This window comes from Patiria miniata, unplaced genomic scaffold (genome assembly GCF_015706575.1).
Source record: "Patiria miniata isolate m_02_andy unplaced genomic scaffold, ASM1570657v1 HiC_scaffold_3, whole genome shotgun sequence".
Taxonomy (NCBI): Eukaryota; Metazoa; Echinodermata; class Asteroidea; order Valvatida; family Asterinidae; genus Patiria; species Patiria miniata.
In genome coordinates, this window is record NW_024037069.1 from 11,907,439 (window position 1) to 11,931,969 (window position 24,531).

Sequence of the window (24,531 nt, forward strand, 5' to 3'; positions counted from 1 at the left end):
TATTAAACACAACCATCGTTTTAAGGTTCTGTCCACGGATCACAACAAACTTCAGTGTTCTTTCAGCAGAACGAAAACAAATCACATGGGGATGTTTGTGAATTGTTCTTGTTTTGGTGAAAGAACGCACACCTTTTTTGTGATCCGTGGACAGAACCTTAAAACAGTGGTTATGTTTAAAATTCTGTAACTTGAAAAGTACATGAGTGATTTAAATGATTCTTGTACTAAAAAAAAGCTTATGATTTGGGCTTTCATATCCTAGATTTTGGAAATGCTACATGCAGAACTTCCTTAAAACAATGGTCCCAACATTTGGGTTTCGTTTTTTTTACTCACTCTGTACACCACTCACCAGAAGAGCAAGGGTTAATTCAGTGTGGTCAGAAGTACGCTTACTGCAGCAAAATGCTGGCCCACACTCGGAGACTTGTATTGTTACACTATTAGTGCCTTGAAGTTTGGGTCCACTTTTCAGCTAAATTCTGCATTCGGATCTTTGGAGCTTTGGGCTGTGTATGTCTTTTATACATGAAAATGTAATCTTGACATAATCATTGACATCATCAAGCCAATCAATTTGTGAACACAGATAACGCCTCTGAATTCAATGGAGCTTTTTTTTCTCATGACTTTCGCAAACTTTCCTGTAATTTTTTTTTTTGCATTTTTTTCCAAGTTTGTTTTATTTGTAGGTAGTCCTACAGTCCGACCTTATTTCAGGAAACATGAAGACTGTAATGAATTGGTTTTCATCCAGTACTACTTGTAAATAAAAGTTTTATAAATCATATACTGATTAAACACTGATGCCTTTCATTGAAGAGTGAAATATGTGACAAAATTTTCTCAGTGCTAGTACTGTCACACTGTATGTATAAACTTTTGCAACTTTCTAGACGTCTAGATATGATAATCACAAAACAGTTCGCCATTGAGGGACAAATTTAGGGTGCTGTGATAACCTGTTCTGGAATAAATGGAATGAGCTACTTTTAGTAAAGTTATTCGCTGCATTTTTCTTCAGTTCGAAGAAAGTACATGTAGATTGTAAAATGCAAGGTTTTGAAGTTGTCAATATAAAGTATGCTTAATGCGTACCTTGGAATGTCTTGAAAAGTGCCCTCTATTGATACAAATTTTAATAGCTTGTTTGAAATGTCAAAACAATCATGTCATTTTTGTAACAATTATAGATAGCGATTTCAAATATACATTATTGCACACATTTTGGAGATTGATTAATTAGTTACGTTGATAACCAAAAATGTCAGTCATGTCCCTTTGGATTCTGTAGACAGTGTATACATTTAGATAACGGTTAAAAGTTGTGTTTTTCTTTTAAAATTTTGGTTCAAAAAGGAAGACTTTTTTTACGGGGGTTGGGGTTGGGGGATTATTTTAACACTGGACAGAGAATGAAGAAAAATAAACAGAAGAAAAATGACATCTTGTTAATTAATATTTTATTCAAAATACAGAATATCGTGTCCGACTTTGTTAAAATTACATTTTGGCATTAGACAATGAAAAGAAATGTTACACTTAAGCTGTCTTTCCCAGGTTGTTTTTCAATCTGTTTTTGTCTCTATTGCGTGTTTGGGCCTGTTCTTAATGGTAGGTCGAAGTACAAAGTGTTCTTAAAAAAAGTCAAATTTTGTGCATTTTTAAACGACCTCAAATGACCCTAGATGACATTTGACCTCCATTTCGGAAGAGTTGTGATGAACCCCCACCCAAGGGATCACTCCATACAAGTTACATTCAAATCCGTCAAAATCGGTAGACAAAGAAACACTTGAAGCATATTTGAACATGACCTCTAATGATCCCAACATGACCTTTGACCTCAGTGAAGAATTGTGTCTTCCCACCCAAGGGTCACCGCATCCAAGTTTGATCAAGTTCCATGAAAGAATGTAGAAGGTATACCATTTTTATTTTTTTTTAACTGAACCGAAACTTTAACATACATGTATATTAAACTGAGTCTACGGTCAGACGATCATCCAGAATTTAGGACTTGTAAGTGTCTTCCAAAAGTTCCTTCGGGCGACACAACAACAGACTGAAACACGCACATGGAAAGGCAGCTTTCAGTTAAAGCTTTGGTTAAAATATTACAAACTCCACACATGTAAATATATGTCCCTCAAGCACATGCGGTGATTAAAAAAAAAAAACTTTGAAAACAATGGGGTATTATTTGATTATAATATTAATTAATAGAAACACAATAATATCAACTAATCACTATGAAATTTCTATGGATACTTAACACTAATATATATTATACACTAAAAGACAAAACAAAAATAGTGTGGATTGACATCTGCATACAGATGAACACAGATGACTTGCTTCAACAGTGGCTTTTGCTAGAAGCTGGAAAATAAACGAACACCTTACTCAATATTTTGTGGTCGGATTTCATTTTTTACTCCATTTTAGGTAGAACAGCAAAGATTGGAATTAGTAAATGGGGAACAACGGGAAGTTTTCATGGACTTGGTTCTTTTTAAATGCTTTTTCTGTCGCATACATGAGTTGGTTCTGCATCAGGTCACAACTTTTTCCTAAAACAATCTGCTGAGCCTTAACTGCCATTTCAAATCAAAGCCATAGGTCAATTTAGAATTTAAGAATTGTAATTACTTTGGAATTCTATGAAATGCTTAAAAGAGGAACATTACATGTACATGTATATGCAACATACTTTGGAGCAAAATAAGAAACAAATGAATCAAATAAGACACTACCATGTACATATTAAGACGCATATTCATCTCTATATTCACAATAGGCTCATGTATGTCTTAATCATTATGCAGCATTTTTTTTTTTTACATTCAAATTTCAGTCCACAACTCTTGGATACTGTCTTGGATACTGTACTTTCATTGTTCTAAAATGGTCATTTGTCTACAAAAATGACTGTTTACCTCATATACATCACATTGCAAATAAACTACCTTGCACGTGCCTCGTTATGTAGGGTGTGAGTGCAGCCAATGCAACCGTTCATAACTTACGTTCGCTAAGAAATTTCTATTTTACCTCGGCTTCGCATGTCTATGGATCACCTCGGGAGGCTAGTTTTACTACGCCACTCGAAGCATTCACTATTTGTATAATGCATCCCGAGGTTAACAACGTCATGTTCCACATCATAACAATTGGGGCATCATGCATGATTAGAATGGAAATTAACCTCAGTTGTGCCCCATTTAAATAAATCAAATCTTCCAAACATACCTTTATAAAAAATATCCATCACACGCACTGCATCTACATCAAAACACAATTTATACCAAAGACACTTTCACTAAAAGGGCCGGGAAATATGCAAATTTGAGCAAAAGTTGAAGCCAATTTTGTTTATATAGATTTAGGTGAACTGATGATGACTAATACAAAATGGTGCTCAATGATTGTAAACCACACAAAGGTCTATTTCTGCGATTTGGAGTGTTAAGGACTTTATGCACGAGACGGCCATATTAAGTTGAGAGCGAGGTAAAATCTTCATTTTTTTGGAACTTGTGAAGTAAAATAAAAGCAATGACATGAAGTTAATTACAAATTAATATCAGTCTGCTCTGATGAATAATTTTTAAAAAGTGTGATTTAAACATACCTTAATGTTTTAAGCTACATTTAATAAAAAAAAATTCAAGTGAGGCTAGAATGCATAAGTAGTCTGGCACCATCCCATTCAACAGTTCACAATTTATATAATACATTCAGGGAACAGGGCCTACGACCAAAATGGCCTCCTCGTGAATAGGGTCCATGGAGTGGAGATGACCCAAATTCAAATCCTAGGGTTTTTTATCAGTCCCTGGCAGACTGCATGTTCCAAATGTTGCTGTCCTTCTGTTATTTTACGACACAATGCTACATGTGTAAGTTATCTCTGATTATTTGAATTTGCATACCTTTGAGGTGCAAACTTTTTCAATATTTTGGGGAGAAGTGAGTTTAAAATTTCAGTTTGGCCACCAAAGAAATCAGAAAATACACCACTTGAAATATATAACAATATACGACAGAGAACAATAATATTGACCGAGAATCTAAAAACAATTAAAAGGAAATGTCTAAATTATGAAGGTAATAAGCTTGCTTTTTGCAAGATGTCAGAGGAACATGTACAAGTCATTCAAAATGACAATTGAATATTTTGTCCTATACATGTATTAAAAGTCGTAAATGGGAATTGTGCCTGTAGGACCATGGCACGGTGAACAGTGCAAGAGTTCCATAATACAGGATGACATAAGAAGAAATTTGTGTGGCAAAGTCTTTCAGTTCTTCAAATTTGTGCTGCCATTCGTTACTATGGATGCTAGTTATACGCTCGGCGTTCGTTCCTCATTCGTTGGGCATTCATCTTATACGTCACAGGTTCACTAAAAAAAAAATTTTAGCTGAGAAATTGAGCGTATCTGGACTTTGCCAAATTTCGAGAGAGAAAAAAAAGTACACTAGGCATAATTTAGCTCTATTCACTACTATGTGACAGGGGTTTCGGTCGCAAGTCAATTCTTGGCACAGGAAATAAGACTATGAGAGCCTAGTCAGGTACCAATTTAGGTTTGAAAGGGACAGCAAAGAGTGCTGCAATTGAGGTCCTTGTGATAGCTCACAAGTCCATCACATGTCCGGTCACAAGTAAATCCCAAGTCAACTCACAAGTCCAGTCACATGTAACTGGGTATGAACAATTACAAAGGAATGCCTTTGTCACGGTTCATTTGAATAGCTTGCGAGCTGTGTTTGGGCTAGATGACATGCGACTGACTTTTGATGGACTTGTGATTCATCACAAATATCTCTCCTAAAACAACGACAACCAACACAAAACAGAGAGAACTCTCATTCTCCTGCGACAAGGTTTTGGTCAGGCTGGCCTGTCTCCATACTGTACCAGACGAGGACCAGGAATCCGGCTACCAGGAGGAATATGAGGATCTGCAGCCAGACGGGGACTAAGGGCTTGCTTTTCTCCTCTCTGCGCTGAGCGGACACCGTCGTCTTCGTTGTTTTCTCCGTCGATGCGGTTTCTGTCTTCTTCTGCGGGGTGACGCTGCGCTGCCTGGCCTTGGACGAGGCTTCCTGGTCCATCAGCCGCGTCACTTGGGACTTGTAGGAGGAGCTAGGCAAAGGAAGGAAAATGTATTAAATACCTTGTTGCCTTAGTTACGTTTTTTTTTCATAAATTCTTTTTTTCATTAGTTTATGTTTTAACATTGGTACAAGTGCTTTGAGATGTGAATTTTACATGGAAAGCCTTTTTAAAATTTTTGTTAATACTTTCTGTTGAATATCTTAAATACTGGCCAAGCTTGTTTACTTGTTTGGCAGCTATTTCTTGACAAATTTGGGGGAGGAAGAGAAGAGGAGACGATTGTGTAGGAAATAAACAAGTAGGAGAGGGAACACTTTCACATGTTCGAAACTTGTATGCACTCATGTGAGTTTACAAAGAGCATAATGCATCCTAGGCATCCTCTTCTCTTTTGTCTTTGTTTAACCTTAACCCTAACCCCCTAAACCATTTTGCTGGGAACCATCCTCAGTCCTCCAAAATGTGGTGTTCAAATGAAGGATACTTCCTCAATGCTACCAACTGCCTCAATCCTTCGAAATCCTACAACAGCCCTGCCTCTCAAAATGCATTCAGCCTCAATCCTACAAAATCCCTCTCTTCTTCAAACACCATTCAGCCTCAATCCTCCAAAATCAACCGATACTGAATGTCTATGTGCCCTCAATCGCACAATCCTCCAAAATTACATGTTGCGATCATCTTCAATCCTCCAAAATCAACCGATACTGAATGTCCATGTGCCCTCAAACCTCCAAAATTACATGTTGCATTCATCCACAATCCTCCAAAATCCTCCAAAACCACCCAGAGAACTTGGGAGGATTGAGGAAGGTTAAGGTTATTAGGAAAACACATCTTGACATAGTACCAAAAAATTATTTGGGCAGAACACTGCCATTTGCTTTTCCCCAGCAAAAACAAATTATTAAGAAGAGCATGTATTCCCTGTTTGTAAATTGTAAACATCCTTACCTTGTACTCCTGGTACTGTATGAACTTGTTGATGTTTGTGATTTTCTGCTGTCTTTGATAGGCAATGTGTCCGGAACACTTTCTGTAATTAAAATTAAAAGTGAAACTTGAAACTGTGAATTTTTTACTAATTTCTCACAGCCACGACTTGAAGGCCTGCATGGTAAAAAAAGAGCAATTAGAGTAAGTTTATGGTTGCACCATGAAGTAACAATTCTCATGAGTCGTGAGGTTCTGGAAAGAACTGGTGGAAAATCTACGTTTCGGACAGTGTGCTCTGCCAATTTTGTAAGTAGACCATTTCCCCTGTTCTTTTCTGGACTTCTTGAATTTGGGATAAATGGAAATTTGCTATTGCTGTTGATTTCTGAAAGGGATTGGGTCACACAGCAAATACATTTGATGAAATTAAAAATTCAAATTACACTGCAGCAGGGCATCCCAATTTACAAGAATGGGAGTATTGTCTTTTAAACTGCCTCAATACCAACCCTCAACAAGACTTGAAATTGGGTATTCAACTATATTTCTCTCTCTATACAAAACTGATTGCATTGAAAAAGTGTACATTGTTGGTGGTATTGTAGTCAAGTCCATCATAAGACTGGTCACAAGAATTGTTAGGACTTGTGAGGACTTGCAAGGACTTGCAAGGACTTGTGAGGACTTGCGAGGACTTGTGATGGACTTGTGAGGCCTGTGTGAGGACTTGTGATGGGACTTGTGATGGACACAACTAATACAAAGTATTTGGATCTGACCGTCTACGTCCGAGTCGCTGTAGTCGTCTTCATTCTCCTGGCTGACTCCTTCTTCCATCCTCTCCTCCTGAAATCCATCCTCCTCGTCTTCTCCTTCCTCAAACTCCTGCTGCTCTGGCTGCAGCAACAGGTCGGCCAGCTTCCTCTCGTACACGGCTCGGGTCGACGCTGTGTGGCAAAAGAAACTGATGGTTGTTATGCTTACACTACAATTAGGAAAGTTGTAAAAGTGAACTTTGTGGGCTTCGTTTCGTTTTCTACTTCCCCAATCTTCAGTACAATGTTGTTCTACTGCAACAAGTGCACTTCTTGACCTCTATATTCCACAAATCTAATGAACTCACCTACTATTGGGCCTGGTTTGACCCCCCTAATCTGCAACTCCTTCTTGAGGTCAGCATCTGACAACCCCTCCACCTCAGCAAGGCGGTCCTCAAACTCACTCAGGTTGGCCTTCTTTGATGCTTTCCTCTGTAATGGGACATGAAATAGTTAACCCTCAGAACAGGTGTATTATGCCATGCAAGTAATGGCGAATCAACCAGCGTAACATTCCAGAGGCATGTCTCCTTGCAAATTGGACAACGTAGTAAACCTGACCTTGAAGTTGATAACTGAACATACCGCATTGTCTGGTTGTTCAACTTTGCACATGAACATTAATGCTAGCTCACCTTGTACATTGTAATTGTGATGCAGCTTATATCTTCAACTTTATGTGGAAATTATAAGCCCGATAAAAATAGGTGTGGTTTGTAAAATACAAAGATATGGACTTTGGCCACGCTGAAACACTCATGCAGTATGCACAAAGAACAGGGGATTTCCTGCAATGAGGTAATCAGGCTTGCACAACATGGTTTTCCTGAAACAACAGAGGGGGCTATTGCTATAGTTCCAGGGGCCAATTTTAAGGAGCTGCTTCATACACACATGGAACTTTGCCAAGCAATGAACAAAGTACCAGGCTAACAGCCAAAAAATGATTTGTTTTCTCTGCTAATTTTGGCAAAGCACATCTATTTGATTGGTAGACTTTTCTGCCTAGACCTCCCAGAATTTGGGATAAGCTTAACAATAACATGAAGCTTGATGTACCGGTAACTTAAGTATACACTAGGACAGTATCAGTAGGAGAAAGAAAAACACTGTGCAGAAAAAGAGAATTGTGCAAACAATTTTCTAAAGGGAAAGCTATTTGAAGTATTGTCCACCCCAAACTAACACAGTAATTTATGCATTTCATAAGTACTTTAAGTTTAACTCAAACGTCACGTTTGCTAAAGTAAACATGTTTATTTATGAGCCTTGCTTAAATGTGGTAAACAAATCTGCTAGACTATTCAACAAATCTATGAGTATTATATCTAACATTTAACAAAAACTAAAAACATTTTCCTGTCATTATTTTCAAGGTTTAGTCTAGTTTAGGTTTAGTCTAGTTTCTTTGCAGTTTATATATGACTGGAAATATGCCAACCACTAAAACTGTTTCCAGAAAGAAACAAAGAAGACTCGAAATAAAATACTTAAGTTGATAATTTCTACCATCAACTTCACTTTCAAGCAGTTTGCTGTAAAAAAAAAATTAAATTATAAAAAAATGCATATATCGAAGTACCGAAACCACTTGTAGAAAGATTTCAAATGATTAGAAATAATATGGATAATTATGAGTCACTATAAAATATATTTTATTTCTAAACCTTATCTTAAATTCTGAGTAATGCCATATTCCCAATTTTAGGTATTGTAAACACGAACTGCGCCTGAACCTTGCCCCCACAACATGATGCGAGAGTCATCCACACATGTACATTGTGTACATGTTAGTTATTAATCAACCATATGTCAAGTGGATACAGTCTGCTCAGACCTGAACTCTACACTTGGCCATTTAACTGTTGTTTACATGTTGAGCGTGAAATTCAGAATGGCAATGCTTTGCACCTTTTTATTTGCTTACAGAACATTCATCCTTTTCTTTGAGAGATTAAGCATTGAGTTTAGCGTAAGCATTGTCAAGTCTTTATTGTGAAATATGGTCAAGGTTGGTGATTTACTTCTAAAAAGAAAATGAGAAAAAAAAAATTGTTTGGAAGAAATGATTATAAGCCGCTCTTTGTTAATTTTGACAATAAAATTACTTTGTAATTAACCGCTGAACAAGCTGATAAATTTTAGAAATGATCACCACAGCACAATTGAATAATTGTGAATAATGCCGCCTACAAGTACACCCGATCTTCCCAATAGTTACAAAAAACATGGAGCTGTTTTTTTACAGCTCTGTGCACAAGCATGTTAATACCACCACCACCACAAAATGGTACAATCTTTTCATCATGGCACACGTGTTATTGCATATCTTTACAAGCGGAAAATAAGCTACAAAAAAAAAAGGGACGCCGAGCTGTGCAGCCATCCATGATTAATAAGTGAATAAGTGACGCTCCCTGGTACGGGTCATTCTAATTCAAACCAAACAGGATTCTTTAATGTGTTCCTGCATTCTTTGCATGGGACCCCATCAATTGAGGAGGAGCCAAGGACAAAGCAAACATTCAGGGCACCCCTTCTGCATGTTTTGGAAGAAGTCTTCAAGGACAAAGCAAATGCTGGGATTGGTAAGATATGCCCAAGGGCAAGGAAGAGTCTGAAGACACAAAAGGAGGACCCTGGACAATCCTTGCCCCTTGCTCCCAGTCCCAAGGACTAAGCAAACAGCTGTACACGTGCTTATTGTTGCTGCAATGTATGGCATATTATGCTGGTTCTCTGTGCAAGAAACCCTGCAGACCACATTATTGAGAAAGAAATGCTTATTGGCTCATATTGAAGAAAGCACAGCTTTTATTTGTTTAGTACAAACAAGATCCAAGGGCGGATCCAGGGGGGGGGCCAAAGGGGGCCATGGCCCCCCCCAAAACGAAACCAATTTTTTTTTTTTTTTATGTGACATCGCAATAAAGGCAGGCAATGAGTACACCACCATCTTTTCCTCAAAAAAAAATTGGTTAAAGTGGTCAGAAATTGCCTCAGATCGCACCACAGAGCATCTAGAATCCAAAAATTTTTCGGGGCCCTTAAGCGGGCCCCGAACCCCACGCCGTAATTTTTTTGACCCACTTTTTGGGGGGTCCAAAAAAAATTTTTGGCCCCTCCCAAAATTGTGTTCTGGATCCGCCCTTGACAAGATCCACTAAAATCCCCTAATGCAAGAACGAAATAACACAATAATTGCACACAAAAACGGCTTAGCCTATCCTTTCTAAAACCAAACTTACTTTTAGAGTTTTAAACTAGTTTCTGGTGGCCAGAATGAAGATTGAGGTTTTGGAAGGTAATTGAAAACTTGGCTTTTTCCCAATCCCAATCCTTCAAATCTCATACACTGCAGCTTATGTTACATCCAGCTGCACTTTCATTCATTGGGTAAGACCAGAAGTAATTTCAGCAGTTTATTATTTCCTGTAGTGATCGAGAGATGCACTTTTTAAGTAGGGCAAAAGTTGACTTCTGGGAAGTATAGGTCAGGGGGTAATATGTGGGTACAGTGCACCGCTTATTAACACAATCAGAACCGCGGTAAATAATTATTAAAATTCCAAATCATGTTGAAAACATAAAGAAGCATGACTTGTCTCTACACGTTGTGTGTATACAAGATCCCATGATGGTGAAATTGTTTAGGTACCAGTAGCTATCAAAAATATTAAGGATGCAGGCTCTAGCTAACCACTGATTCTTACGCTAAGCCGCAGCAAGATTCCCCACAAACAACTTAAACTGTGAGCAGAAGTCCAAACAGAGTACAAGAAAATCCTATTCAATTTGACAAAAGTGTCAGAAGAAAATCCTGCACCTAACCATGTTGCTTTGCATGACAATGTGTGACAGACAGAAAAATGGTGTAGAGAGGCTGCACTCTGCCAGTCAAGAGTTCCCTGTTGTTTGCAAACTGATGTATAACAATGGGATTCCAGCAAACCGACATTCAAAATCCCCCAGTGAAGTTATAATTTCAACCTCCAAGTAAAAGTTTCTGCTTACACATTCCTAATTTTTCGAAGCATAAGCATTGAAATTTACTTTGAGAAACGGGGAAAAAGCATTGGCGCATGATATGTACATGTACCTATTATTTCAAAATGTATTTCGTAACAAATAAGCTGAATGTGGTTCGACTGTACCTGTCTGCATGCATCACAATATGTTTGTATGTTGCAGGGGAACAGACATTTGTAAGTGCAACAACTGCCTTTTTCTTGGTTCTTGGTTGGTTCTTCTCCTAAATACTCCACGTGGGAGTTTATACAGGAGGCCAGAAACACCGGGGCAAACCCCTTCTCTTAGCGATAAGTGTTTACTGGGTTCTTTTACGTGCATTTATACAACACACGGGACCTACGGCTTAACGTCCCATCCGAAGGACGAAGCAATAATGGTTAAGTGCCTTGCTTAAGAGCACAAGTGTCCGCCGGCGCTCAAATATCGCTCAAATATTATAAAACTAAAATAGTTTTGTTTGATTACTGTTTGTGCGAAATCTCAGTAGAAATATTCACTTTGATCTAACATAACAACACTACACATGTGGTTACCTCTTTCAGGGTGCAACAGATACCCCAGGCACAGCATAATCAAGACTATTAGAACTTAATTGGGTTGGTGTGAATTTTATTACCCTTGTGTAATAATGGTAGCACTTGTGGTTTGACCTTACTAGGGATACTGTGGTTAATGGGGCCTCATTTTGCATTGTTGGGGGGGGGGGGGGGGGTTGTATAGTATGGGGAGTCTGCTAATGGCTAAATTTACAATAGGCTAGTTCAGCACTAGACCAACTATGGTGTAAACTTGGTGTCTGAGATTGTTTAATTTACCATATTGTGAAGGTCTGGGTCACCATTGACAAAGTAAATATTGAAAATCCATGTTTGTTTACACCTGAGACAGCAACCATTATTTTATACCTTGCCTAAACATTTCCTGCAGTGGATATAACCATCAAAATTATGAGCTAAAGCTGTCAGGATCAGACTGGGGCCTCGTAATTACAATGTGACAATTCACGGTGGGAAATCAGGTCCAACAGCAGTGAGTGCACATGTGTTTGAAGCACCTTTTTAAATGAAACGTGCACAATAAAATGTGATTGTAATCAAGACTGAACTACTGAAACTTGCGCAGGATAGGAAAGGACAGCTTTCAGCCATTTAGTCGCTATGGTCACCAGATGGCCCTGCGGAGATTTGTAAATGTTGTAATCCAACTTAGGCCAAAAAAAAGTCTCCAGTTTCTGGTATGTGCGCGCGTCGTCGTAGCCATGCGCGTCGGCAAAATGAAAAAAAAAATTTTCCAATGAAAGATGATGTCTCAAAACCGCCAAACTCACTGGTTGACTGGAATCCTGCTGCTGCACAATTTAACGTGTTTTTAGATTGGGTTATGGTCAAGAATAAGCTTTATGTGGCCTCTCTGGACTCCCATATATTTGCACTAAGTTTAGTCGGGCACCATTTGCAGTCATCAGCACATATTTGAAGCAAAAAAATCAGGTAAAAAAAAAAAAAAGCCGCGTCGCCGCACCACTTTTTGGGCAAGCTCCATACCAGAAACCGGAGCCTTTTTTTTTTTGGCCTTAGGCTTGATTTTTTATGACCAAATTTTAGTACCCTGTAATTACTTGTGGAATGCTTTCATGAGAAACCACACATTTTCTAGGCATGCATGTAGTTGTGTGCACTAATATATTCTACTTTTTAATGATCTTTCGAACGATTATTATTTCGCGGAAAGCACCTTTTAAAAGCCCAAATGGCATGTACATGTACGTACACGCACGAGGAAAAAGGGCTAGAAATGGTCCAGTTGATATTTCAAGCCCAGAATACACAACAGACATGACAAAGAGTGTACATTTACATAATTACAATATATCACTTTATAAAAGGTTCAATTCACACTGTGTTCACTCACTTCATCTACATGTACCAGCAACACCACACTGCATTAAACAAAAAGAAATCAGTTCAACCATACAAAAAAAGGACTGACAGAAGCTGGTTTTCCAGTAACCAGTTCAACACCACTCACACAACAACCCTGTTGATCTGAATTTACCTAGGTGAATTTAAGCATGTCACAAGAGATTAAAATTTTTCTTTGGATGTCCTTACTGTGCTATATTATAATTGAAGATAAAGATATCTTAATCTTGATAAACCAAATGAATGTATGCCATTCATTTGGTATGGCAGGATAAATAAACAGATCAGGATAGCAGTGCAATACAGCTTACATATTTTCATCATGGTGAGAAACTGTAGTAGCACAGAAACATGTGTAGTACTGTCGAGCGCAATCTGAGTCCCACGCGCAAGTTTAAACCTGCGCGCGCAAGTTTAAACATGCGCGCGCAAGTGTCTTAAATTGCGATCGCCTTTGCGCAAGTTGTAACGTGCGCGCGCAAATTAAAATGGCGCGGTGTAGTTTGCGTGCTTCGAGAGTCACTCGCGCAGGTTTAAACTTGCGCGCGCAGGTTTAAACTTGCGCGGGGGACTCAGATTGCGCTCGACAGAACCACATATACCGGGTAGGCCTTGTTTGAAATAGTTAAGAACCAGTATTACAGCAAATTGTCAATATTTTGTTGATGTAACTTTAAGTTGTAAGGATGATAGCTCTTGAGAGTAGTCTATACAAAATTGGGAATCAAAAGCTGGCATTCAAAGCAAGGGAAAAGTGCATGCAACAGTAAAGTCAACTATGCCAAAACTTGAAGTTTAGCCTAATTCAAACAAATTACCATGGACAATGTTATTTATCATTTACCTCTTCCAAAAAAAATTGTTAGAGGTTCACTTGACATTAACATTTCATCCCACATCCATAACAATAAATCACAAACAGTGAGCTGACACACACATTTGGATAAATCAAGATTTCTTTTTGCAAAATACAGACCATCTTTTTATATTGCTGCTTTAATTGCAGGTAGGCAATGGTAGGCTACAAAACTAAAATGATCATTTTGTTTTCAGTGACATTTCTAACAATTATAAATACAGTCATGACAGTTGCTTTAAATAATGAATTTTCAATAATGCTTTTTGTCAAGTTCCCTCGTTTTCAAGGCCCCTACCGTAGCTCCCCAGCTTGCATTGCCTTGCAAAAAGTTGCATACATTTTAAATTAATTCATCAAAGTTTACATCAAATTGATTTAATTTGTAAATTGTACATGAACCACTGTGCCTGTCTGTCCCTGGCCCCTACTCTGCCCCAGGCAATACAACTTATAAAAAATTGAAATATAAGTTATAAGCTGCACTTGCAGCACAACTGGCACCAAGGGCGGATCCAGAACACAATTTTTTGGGGGGCCAAAACATTTTTTTGGATTCTAGATGCTCTGTGGTGCGATCTGAGGCAATTTCTGACCACTTTAACCAATTTTTTTTGAGGAAAAGATGGTGGTGTACTCATTGCCTGCCTTTATTGCGATGTCACATAAAAAAAAAAAAAAATTGGTTTCGTTTTGGGGGGGGGGGGGGGGCATGGCCCCCTTTGGCCCCCCCCCTGGATCCGCCCTTGACTGGCACAGCACTTTTTAAAGTTTTATGCAGCGATTCCCGCCGAGCCCGCAGTTTGTCAATCAAAATAAAATCGATTCATATTGCATGTATTGACTATTGGTGGCACTTGGCGGCGTGGCTAGCACACGCTGCCAACAACTAGAGGAGCAAATTACGCTTGAGGTCTTTTCTAATAATACACCACGCTTACTTACCGGACTCCTGTTGTTGTTCACATTCTTCACCTGCGTCTTCCTAACCGCAACCGCAACCGCAACTTCCTCCTCTTCGTCACTGGAAAACCCCAACTTGGGCGAAGTGTTAACCGACATATTCCGGTAGGATCCCCACTGTTGCTGCTGCTTCGGGGTGCTGGACGATTCGTCTTCGTGGTCGAGCAGATACCGTCGATAAAGGTCCACGTAAACGTCCTTTTTGGACCTGCTTCTCGGCAAAGGAATGTTGTTCCTCCTGAGCTCCTCCGCCAGGCGCTCTTTGGTCATTAAAGAAGGGTTCCTTGGGAGGGCGGGCATCTTTGACAGGTATTTTTTTGCAGGGATTCCAAAAGCAGGCTTTTTCACAACATGCAAATGTCGAATGAATGACGCTAGCGCTCACGCGTCCCTGGCAAATTATCAGACGCCACTTCTGATTGGCTAACCGAGTGCGGTGGTTTATTTTTTTTATTTTTTGGGAGAAGAATGAAGTCTGGTAACCAAGTCTTGATTACCGTGAACGTGTAGATAATTTGCAGGGTATCAGCCTTTACACCTTGTTCAACACGTACTGTGTACAGCGTAAATAAACGTGTGTGCAGACGATAATTGCATGTTTTGCTAGCCGGTACGGTTTGTGTACATGGTTACTGTCACGCATTTACATAGTACGCTGTATGAGTGCAGATATATATGCGGTGCACCTTTTCATCGGCGTGATGGGGCCGGGGATCTGTTATTCGGAAATTGCGTATGTTGCTTCCGCAGTATAATATGCCAGTAATGTCTCGTTGGTGTTTTGGATGCAGTGCTGCCAGTGACATAAAAATATGTGATTGTGAATGTGTTGATCACGTAGGCTGTATTATGTTTCCTACCTCCATGGTATTATTTAGTACGCAGTGGCTATTGTTACGGCAGCCGTAACGCATTTCCCATTTTCTATCGTTACGGTAGACTGCAACCTGGCAACTTTTATAAAAAAAACATGACAAGAAAATATAAAATTAGAAGGAAAAAAGTGAATTTGAACTTTATGAAATTCGGACTTTATTTCCCTTTTAAAAAAAATCCTCCAAAGCCTCAGGTTAGAAAAGGAAAAAAATTCGAGTGCAAAACTGAAATTCGAACCCGCAACCTCGCGGTGCAAAATCCTACCCTCTATCGGCTGAGCTGGCGCACTGCTCGAGAAAACGTGGGGAAACAAATAATTATATACCTGCGTGCGTATCAAAAAAAAATCGTAGAGGGCGCTAAACAACGAGTGCCGTAACGATAGCCACTTCGTATTTAGTATTAATTCCATTTTTTGTACCATTTTGTATCGATCATACAGCATTCACTTCCTGGAAGTTTAAACAGGCTCTAAAGCTTCACTTGGTTTTGAAAACTGTGAAAGCTGTGAACTTCGACTGAAAAGAGGGATGAAGGCCTAACTGAATTCCACAAAGGTGAGCTGATCACTGTTTTTGAGCATGATTGATGGAACAATAAAGGATACAAATTATATTAGCTGAATGTTTGTAAGAGGACTTGGGTAAATGTCACATTTTATCGGATTTCCTGGACTGGAATACCACTTTGTATCTTCAAGTCACCATAATCGGCGCAGGTAACGCTTGCAACGCGCGGGCATTGTCCAACGTTAATTGAATGAGAGTGTGTCAAAATAGATCCTCGTCGTTTTAAATTTAGGTGGACTGACGATATAGATGGCCTATACTAGATACCACTTTGGGGTGAGATGGCCTAGCGGTTAAGAACACTGGACGCATGCTCTGGTGTTTCAAAGGCAACAGTGGCGTGGGTTCAAGCCCGGGCCCGGATACTCCTAGAACTATAGCGGAGCCTCATAGATACAGAACCCCGCAATATTGTTTGCAGCACGAAACACCAATTAAGTACAAAAACGTCCATCAAAACACAGAAATTTCCCACAGAACCGCTGCACAGCTTGCCGCTAAACTCCACACAATACCTCATGACATACTTACGTAGGTTGCGCAGAACAAACATAGGTGGATTCTGTCGGCTTTTTTAACATTTTAACATCGCCTTTTTAAACATTTGGACATGGTCGGGCGATCGCCCGACCATGTCCAAATTTAAAAAAAGGCAATTCGTAGAGTCCTAGTTACTCGGACTACCCTTCAGTGACCTATCAGCCATCAGAAAGTGATAATAATATGTCCTAAAATGTCAAATATAGCAGGGAAAATATTGAAGTATTTACTGCACTGGCCAGATATGGGAGTACATGTATTTCCCTTTTTTAAAGATTTGGAAAGAGTTCCATACTTGGAGTGGACCTCACTTGACACCCTGTCGGTCGTAGTACGACCAACCAAAGACAAAATTCGAAAAAAGTAGTTACTTCTAGCGCCTCAGTTACTGGGTCTACCGTAGCCCAGGTGGACTCCCTTACCGCTTTGCGTCAGTCGTAAAACAATGAAGAGGTCTTCCAACCTGGGCTAGGTCTACCGATACCTTGCGACCATTTTCTGGCAAAAAGTTGTTTTTTTTCTGTGTGCACCAAAGTATTATTAAAATAAATGTTTCTGTGATTTTTTTTTTTTTAATTTCTGAAAAAGTTTAAATTCAAACCATTTCAGACTAGTATTTAACAGTCATGGTGAACCAAATAGTACAAGTAGCAAATCAAGTAGGCCCGAACAGATTTTAGTTTCGGACAGAAGGCAAACTTTATGCATAAATGTTCTACTCACTATACTCTTCAGTCGTTCAGAACAACTACATGTACAGCAGGCATTATTTTTTATTATGTTATTATTTTTACATAATCTACTACAAATTTGGACTGTTTTTTTGGCTCGTTTTTCCCCATGTGATACAGCCTTATCTAGTTTTGATGCTGCAAGCATGTTAACCGGGGCATGGACAGGTCAGCCGACCAGCGTTGGAAAAATCTGTTGTTTTTTTTCTTCAGAAACTGACCCCAATTTGCCATATTTAGTTAGTCAACATTTTGTTTGCAAGCGATTACACACCTATGAACGGTTACAAGCCAGCTAGACTGGTCTCTAACCTTACAATTTCCTGATGTCTATAAATTACTCTGTTTCATTTTAAGTGGGGTCAGGGAACCAGACTACAGGAACGTTATTGTTTTACGAACACAAAACTTCAAGCAAGTCAGTGTAACAATATTTGCTATAAAATACTAACCCCCAAAATCCATCCATTTCTGATAACTACATGTGTACATCAAAAGCAAATGTTGTATATTCCCTTTAAGCCCAACCCAAATCATTTTAATAAACCCAAGCTTCCTCTTTAGATCAGCATTAATCAGCTTTGTCATTTACCTCATCCTTAAACCCCGGCATTAAACTCATCATAAACCAGATTATTATCACTTATAACTTATAAGTAGATTAAATTATGTTATTATCAACAATGTTCATTCTACACGTTGTCAATGTGTAACCTGGTGCAGAATTTACTGGCACCCCTGACTTCCTCTTTTGAGATTTATTTTGATAAGGATTGGTAATTTTTCGACACTGCACCTGATCACTTCATGTATCGCAAGTGCAAACTCAACTCGAGGCCACAGCCATTTCCTGTGTGGTAATGGGTTACGGTATACAGAGGTTTTTGCTTTGGAATTCAGCTACTGTTGTTTTACATGCATGTACAACAGAGTCTGTTGACTGAGTTGTAAAAACAGGACTTTTGTGAGTTTGCTCATGTTGTGAATTTTGGTATGTTTTAATCATGTCTTTCTCGACAAATTCCTTTTGTTTTAGCATTAATGTTCAATGAATGGGAGGTTTACGGTAACACCATGTGAATGAAAGATCTCATGTTGAGTTGTGTGGTTCTGAGAAGAACCAGTTGACGTTTCAAACAGTATGCTCTGCTCGTCATCAGGAGACTCCCGGACTCTTGCTGGTGTAGTGGTTTAAGTAGGGGATGCTAAGTCAGTGGACCATGTTGGCAGGAGATTCTGGAACAGGCTGCTACGGTGGACCGTTAATAAGGGAATAAATGTGTGCTTCGGAGGTTTTTATCACTCTGTTTAAGACCACTTAGAGTCTGGGTGCTGATAATTACCCGAGCCGGAGGCGAGGGTAATTATCAGCACCCAGACTCTAAGTGGTCTTAAACAGAGTGATAAATACCGACGGAGCACATATTTATTCCCATTCATAAATACCTTTTCGGTAAGAAAAAATCATATAATTCGTTCAAAACATCCCGATTTTGTTCAACAAATTCACGTTATGCTTTTTGAAACATCCCTCTTGCAAAATAATGGAGTGTTCAGCTGGCGAGTAAGATGTAAACAACCCTTTTATGGAGATTGACGCGCGCGTATCATGTTCTGCGCGATGTCGCGCAGAACGCACCTGGCGCGTTGCGTTTTGAATTTAGAACTATAAAATTTTGACTCCCTGGTAGTGTTGCGCATGCCTATGTGAGGATTGTGAACGTTCAACGTTCAACCAATGAAACGATAAGAGGCACTGGATTTTTAGGAGTCCACATTTTATTGTGACACTGGAAAAGTGTTTAAGACCAGCTAGCCATGTCTTTATCATCCGTTTAAGACCGGCCACGTGACGGGCTCTCGACCAATAGGAATGCGTAAACTGTCTTAGGTATTTATGAATGTGGGATAAATTCTGACAGGATGCTGGGATGCTTAGGTGCTGGGTACGAAGGTGTTACCGCAAACCTTCCGTTCATTGATCATGTCCATCATAAGTCTTATTTAGCATTAATGTTATTTATTCATCGACTCATTTTACGTCTTGTAATTTTCATCAATATTAAAGTAAGTGTATACGAATGAATGAACTGCCTAAGTTTTAGATATAAAATGCATCAAGGATTAACTGAGATAAAATAAACTCTGCTGCACAAATAATAAAATTTCAGTTTGTGTTCTATGTACAATTTTTCAGTTTGATCTATAAAAGATTGTATTGTTAGTAAACTGATATGATTTGTGTGGCTGAATGACCTCCAATTGTGAGGGTATTTTCATCTTTCAGATTCAGGTTGGCAGTATTTTCCTCGCCTTCCACCGCTGTGACCCGGGTTCGAATTCTTGCCTGGGCCAACATGCCGATTGGGTTTTAAGTCCCTGCCTGATTTCGTGGGTTTTTCTCCCACCTCTAAAACCCTAATTTCTTCTCATTGTCTTCTCTCTACAGGTTTCTTCAGGCTTGCGAGCTACAGTGCCTAGGGCGCTTTTGAGGAATCCTTTGTTTCATTACTGGAAATATATAATTTAATGAAAATAACAATAATCTGTTTGTTGATTCCGAAGTGAAAGGCTCCCATAGCAGTCATGGCCATGAGTCCTGAGGCCATTAAGAAGGCCGTGCTGTCTGGAGATCTGGACATCATCCCTCCTATTCCATCCAAGGTGGTCCGGATTTTCGTCAGCTCTACTTTCGGAGGTACGTTCTAGTTCCGTCTTTGGCTTATAAATCAGTGGTCAAGTCATGTTTCTAAAAAGTTGTACATTGCATTTTGTGTGGTTCAACAAATACAGCGTGTCAATAAAAAAGTAGCAGTCACTCCAACAATTTAAAAAATACTAGCCCTCTCTTTTAGCAAAACTCATCTATAGAGTCTGAAGGTATTGTAAATACTCTACACAATGGTCTTTATCCCATCTCATTTGGATATCCCAGTATAGAGATACAGCTAATTTAATGAAAGGACTTTATGTCCAAGTTGGGCCACTTTTCAAATTGTCAGGTATCTTAATGAAAGACATTCACATACCAAGAAGGTGTGCGAATGCCTTTCATAAGAAAAATCTGAAAAGTAGTCCAAGCACATTTTGACAGCCTTCACAAGATTTACCGTAAGTTTTATACAAAAGGTCCAACTCGCACAGAACAAAAATCGTGTCAAAGGTAAAGAAACATTCTATTTTTTCATATTAAAGTTAAAAAAAAAAAATAAAGTTACTATTCATATAAGATGGAATTTGTGTCGGGATGATGTGAATTCAATATTAGGTTTTGCCCTTCAACTGCTTTCTAGTGCAGATGTCTTACCACTCGACCACCAGGCTTGCGGGATTGGTTGGCTGGTTGGAATCTGATGTAGCAGCATGTACCGCAATGAAACTATTCATAAGATGGAAAGATGTACCCGCTGCTACATCAAATCGAACCTGCTAACCAATCTCGCATGCTCGGTGGTCGAGTGGTAAGACGTCTGCACTAGAAAGCAGCAGGTCGTGGGTTCGAGTCCCACCCGAGTGTTTTCTTTCGCAATTTCACTCGGGGAATAAAATCCGTTGGTGAAGGGCAAAACCTAATATTGAATTTCCATCGCCCCAACACAAAATTCCATCTTATGAATAGTTTTATTGCGGTACCTGCTACTACATGTACATCAGATTCAAACAAGCCAACCGATCCCACAAGCTCGGTTGTCGAGCGGTAAGATGTCTGCACTAGAAAGCAGGAGGTCGGGGGTACGAGTGATTTTTTTTCTCACTTTCACTCGGGAGGCAACACACTGAGTATACAGTGTTTATGCGTCTGTGAAGGGCAAAAGCTAATATTGAATTTAGATTATAGTTTCCTCAGAAAAAAATGTTGTTTGACTACTACATTTTTTTGGAGACACGCGGTACTTTGACTGGAGTTATCAAAGACAAAGGCATGGTCAGATATTGGTAACCCACCAACAGACGTATTGCTAACAGGCTGTGGAGGTACAGCTCAGGTTCAGCATTGCGGGGGTCACAGGTTCATATCCCACTCCAGTAACTTTTTCTCATTCAATTTGATCCACTCTAAAATGTTGAATTGTCCCTCACAGACACCATCGCTGAGCGGAACTCCTTACTGGACCGTGCCTACCCAACCCTTCACGATTGGTGCGTCCTGCATGATCTTGAGTTCCAGGTCGTGGACATGAGATGGGGAGTCCGTGACGAAGCCAGTGCGTACCACATGACCACGGCACTGTGTATCCGTGAGATCAAGAACTGCATGAGGCTATCCTTGGGACCAAACTTTATGGTAAGGTGTTTTTTCATAGAAACTTGTTGCTAGTGAGATACTAAATATTGCGAAACAAATTTTGAGTTTGATTATATAGATTATGTTTGATTTTATACACTGTACATAATAAACAGAACGCTTGTTTGAACATGATTTTTAGGGGACTATGAGAATCAATGCCTTTATGCTTATTATAAATGATGATGGTATCATTGTGATATTTCTAAAAGTCGTTATCAGATTTCGGTAGTAGTATTTCATTGTTGTCAATCTTTTTATGACTGCAGTTCATTCTTGGCCAGCGATATGGCTGGAGACCCAGCCCCGCCAGCATAGATGCTAAAAATTACCAGACTCTCCTCAAATACACCAAAGAACAGGAATCCACCCTGCTGGGTGAATGGTATCTCCTGGATGAGAACTCACACCCGCCCATGTATGCCCTCCAGCCAATCACCAAAGAGAAAACTGATCAGTGGAAAGCAGCTGGGAAGGAACTGCCCAATGTGCTGAGGCGGGCCGCTACACTGGCAGCCCAGGCGGGGGAGATTGAGGATGAAGTGCGGCATACATTTTTCATGTCAGGTGATAACCACTTCTTATTTTTATATTAAAACCCGGCAATACACCCAGTAAACTGTCCCAAGCCAACACAAATAGTTCAAAAAATTATAATCCTGTTGTAAACTTTTAGATTTATAAAAAAATTGAAATTAATTATTTATTTCAGTGAAATGTTAATGATACAATTTGCCTTTCAAATACTTGTGGGGAAGTAAAACAATAGAATTTGTAATAATAAGTGTATAATGATAACAGTAATTGTGTTCAGCATGGAGTTGCTTTCATGCGAAATGTCATTATTGTTTACTATTCATAAGATGGAATTTTGCGTCAAAGTGATGTAAATCAATATTAGGTTTTGCCCTTCACCGACGTATGAACACTGTTTACACAGTGTGTTACCTCCCGAGTGAAAGTTGGAACAAATCACTCGGGTGGAACAATTGCGGTACCCGCTGCAACATGTACATCAGATTCGAACCAGCCAACCGATCCCGCATGCTCGGTGGTCGAGTGGTAAGACGTCTGCACCAGACAGCAGGAGGTCGTGGGTTCAAGCCCCACCCGAGTGATTTTTTCCAACTTTCACTCAGGAGGTCACACACTGAGTATACATTGTTTATACGTCAATGAGGGGAAAAACCTAATATTGATCATTAAACTTTGTTGGCACAATTGAGGAAATAGTATTTTACCTTTCAAATTTTAAAGTGTTTTTTTTTGGCTCCTCAGCTTCACACACATTGCTTCTTCTTGAAGTAGTTAACTGTTAAGTTTTATTTTAATGACCGTGTTTAGTTATTCCTTTCCGCAGTCACTGAGCAAGAATTGAGAGCAGCCCTAGACGTTCCGGTTCCAGACAACCACTGTGTGGGCTTCATGAGAAATCTGAATAATCTCTACGGTTCCACATCCGATGCCAATGCGAGCCGCTACTGTGACGTGACCGCTGATGGCAAGCTGGACGACGAAGCCAGAGAGCTCCTAGAGCATCTCAAGACGACGGACATCCCTGCTAAACTGAGCCCCAGCAACATCCATCACTACAGCATCCAGTGGACCGAGGAGGGAGTCACTACCACCAACAGCGATCACAAAAACTACGTCAAGCAGTTTACTAGGACCTTTGTGGAGGACGTCAAGAGGCTGGTGGTGAAGGCCAAAGAGCAGGAGTCGGCCAAGGGAAACTTGAGCGAAGACTGGCTCTTTAAGGAAGTCTCCCACCACGCCGAGTTCTGCCGCAGTAAGTGTAAGAACTTTTGTGGCTGTGAGGACACCTTGGAAAAGATCTTTGGCGCAATTGGGGAGGGCTCGCAATCATCGATACACCACGTTGTGGCCCTTCATGGCCCCTCAGGAAGCGGCAAGACATCCATAATGGCCGTTGTTGCTAATAAGGCACGTCAGCATCTGGGCTCCTCTGCAGTGGTCATCTTACGTTTCTTGGGAACATCTTCCCACAGTTCCTCCATCCTCCAGGTCCTCAGGAGCATCTGCTTACAGATTTGCAGCGTCTATGGCCTCCCGCCACCTTCCCATAGCATCCTGGGAAACTTTCAGGAGACCTCTGCCTTCTTCACTGCCACTCTCAAATCAGTGTCGGCCGGCAGCGGTAAACAGCGCCCTCTACTGATCATCCTGGACTCGCTGGATCAGTTGGAGGGCCTTCACGGAGCTCACAAGTGCAAATGGCTACCCAAGACCAAAATGTCAAATGTTCATATCGTCCTGTCGACACTCCCGGGCATGCACAGGATCTTGGAGAACCTGAAGTTGCTCTTTCCGGCTGACGCATGTTTCTTGGCGGTGAACCCGCTACCGGAGAGCACGGGGGTCGAAATCTTTGGCACCTGGATGAAGGAAATTCACCGGCGGATCACTAAGGGTCAGGCGGAGATTGTCAGACAAGGTATGGTAAGAAGAATGGTTAATTTACGTGAGTTTATTCTGTGTATCCTTGGGAATGTGCACTAGGGCTGTGCATAGGAACCAGGTACCCAAGTACCCGACCACTAATGTCAGGAATCAGTTCCAGATTATGGGATCGGGTACGCGTAACCAACTTTACATATTACTTTAATTGATACTTCCCAGAAAATGAAAAGAAAGCTTTTAATGCCATTTGTGGGGAACTTTCAAAATGAAAACCAAGCTACATGGAAAACCAAAACAGATTTCACATGCATTGTATATACATGTGCAGTTTTATCACGCAAAAGATGATACTTGCAAAAGTTGCAGTTTACACCGTAAAGCCTCCTTCTATGTAATAGATCTTTGCCATGGTCTATGATATGTGAGCAGATTCGCTGATTAAATATACAAG

The 24,531-nt window shown here is 39.9% G+C and overlaps 2 protein-coding genes and 1 non-coding gene across 4 annotated transcripts in view; 2 read left to right on the forward strand and 1 right to left on the reverse strand.

Moving 5' to 3' along the window:
• Nucleotides 1-1,449: 1,449 nt before the first annotated feature.
• LOC119736882 (lamina-associated polypeptide 2, isoforms beta/delta/epsilon/gamma-like) lies at nucleotides 1,450-15,126 on the reverse strand. The gene is made up of 5 exons (XM_038210894.1): nucleotides 14,641-15,126; nucleotides 7,191-7,317; nucleotides 6,847-7,014; nucleotides 6,086-6,167; nucleotides 1,450-5,158 (listed from the first exon to the last, which is right to left on the reverse strand). The coding sequence occupies exons 1-5, from the start codon at nucleotides 14,956-14,958 to the stop codon at nucleotides 4,879-4,881; spliced, it is 975 nt and encodes a 324-aa protein (XP_038066822.1). The 5' UTR covers nucleotides 14,959-15,126; the 3' UTR covers nucleotides 1,450-4,878.
• A 207-nt stretch (nucleotides 15,127-15,333) lies between these two features.
• Nucleotides 15,334-24,531, forward strand: part of LOC119736883 (NACHT domain- and WD repeat-containing protein 1-like) — a 28,224-nt gene continuing 19,026 nt past the window's right edge. Inside the window, exons 1-6 of one of the 2 annotated variants that reach the window (XM_038210895.1) lie at nucleotides 15,334-15,391; nucleotides 15,977-16,091; nucleotides 19,940-20,072; nucleotides 21,457-21,659; nucleotides 21,929-22,226; nucleotides 23,020-24,114. In XM_038210895.1, coding sequence (XP_038066823.1) covers nucleotides 19,961-20,072; nucleotides 21,457-21,659; nucleotides 21,929-22,226; nucleotides 23,020-24,114 — 1,708 coding nt within the window. In that variant the 5' untranslated portion in view covers nucleotides 15,334-15,391; nucleotides 15,977-16,091; nucleotides 19,940-19,960. The remainder of the gene's footprint in view (nucleotides 15,392-15,976; nucleotides 16,092-19,939; nucleotides 20,073-21,456; nucleotides 21,660-21,928; nucleotides 22,227-23,019; nucleotides 24,115-24,531) is intronic. The other variant, XM_038210896.1, reaches the window with a different exon arrangement.
• Nucleotides 22,705-22,777, forward strand: Trnal-cag. Its single transcript has one exon. It is a non-coding gene; the product is annotated as a tRNA-Leu (tRNA).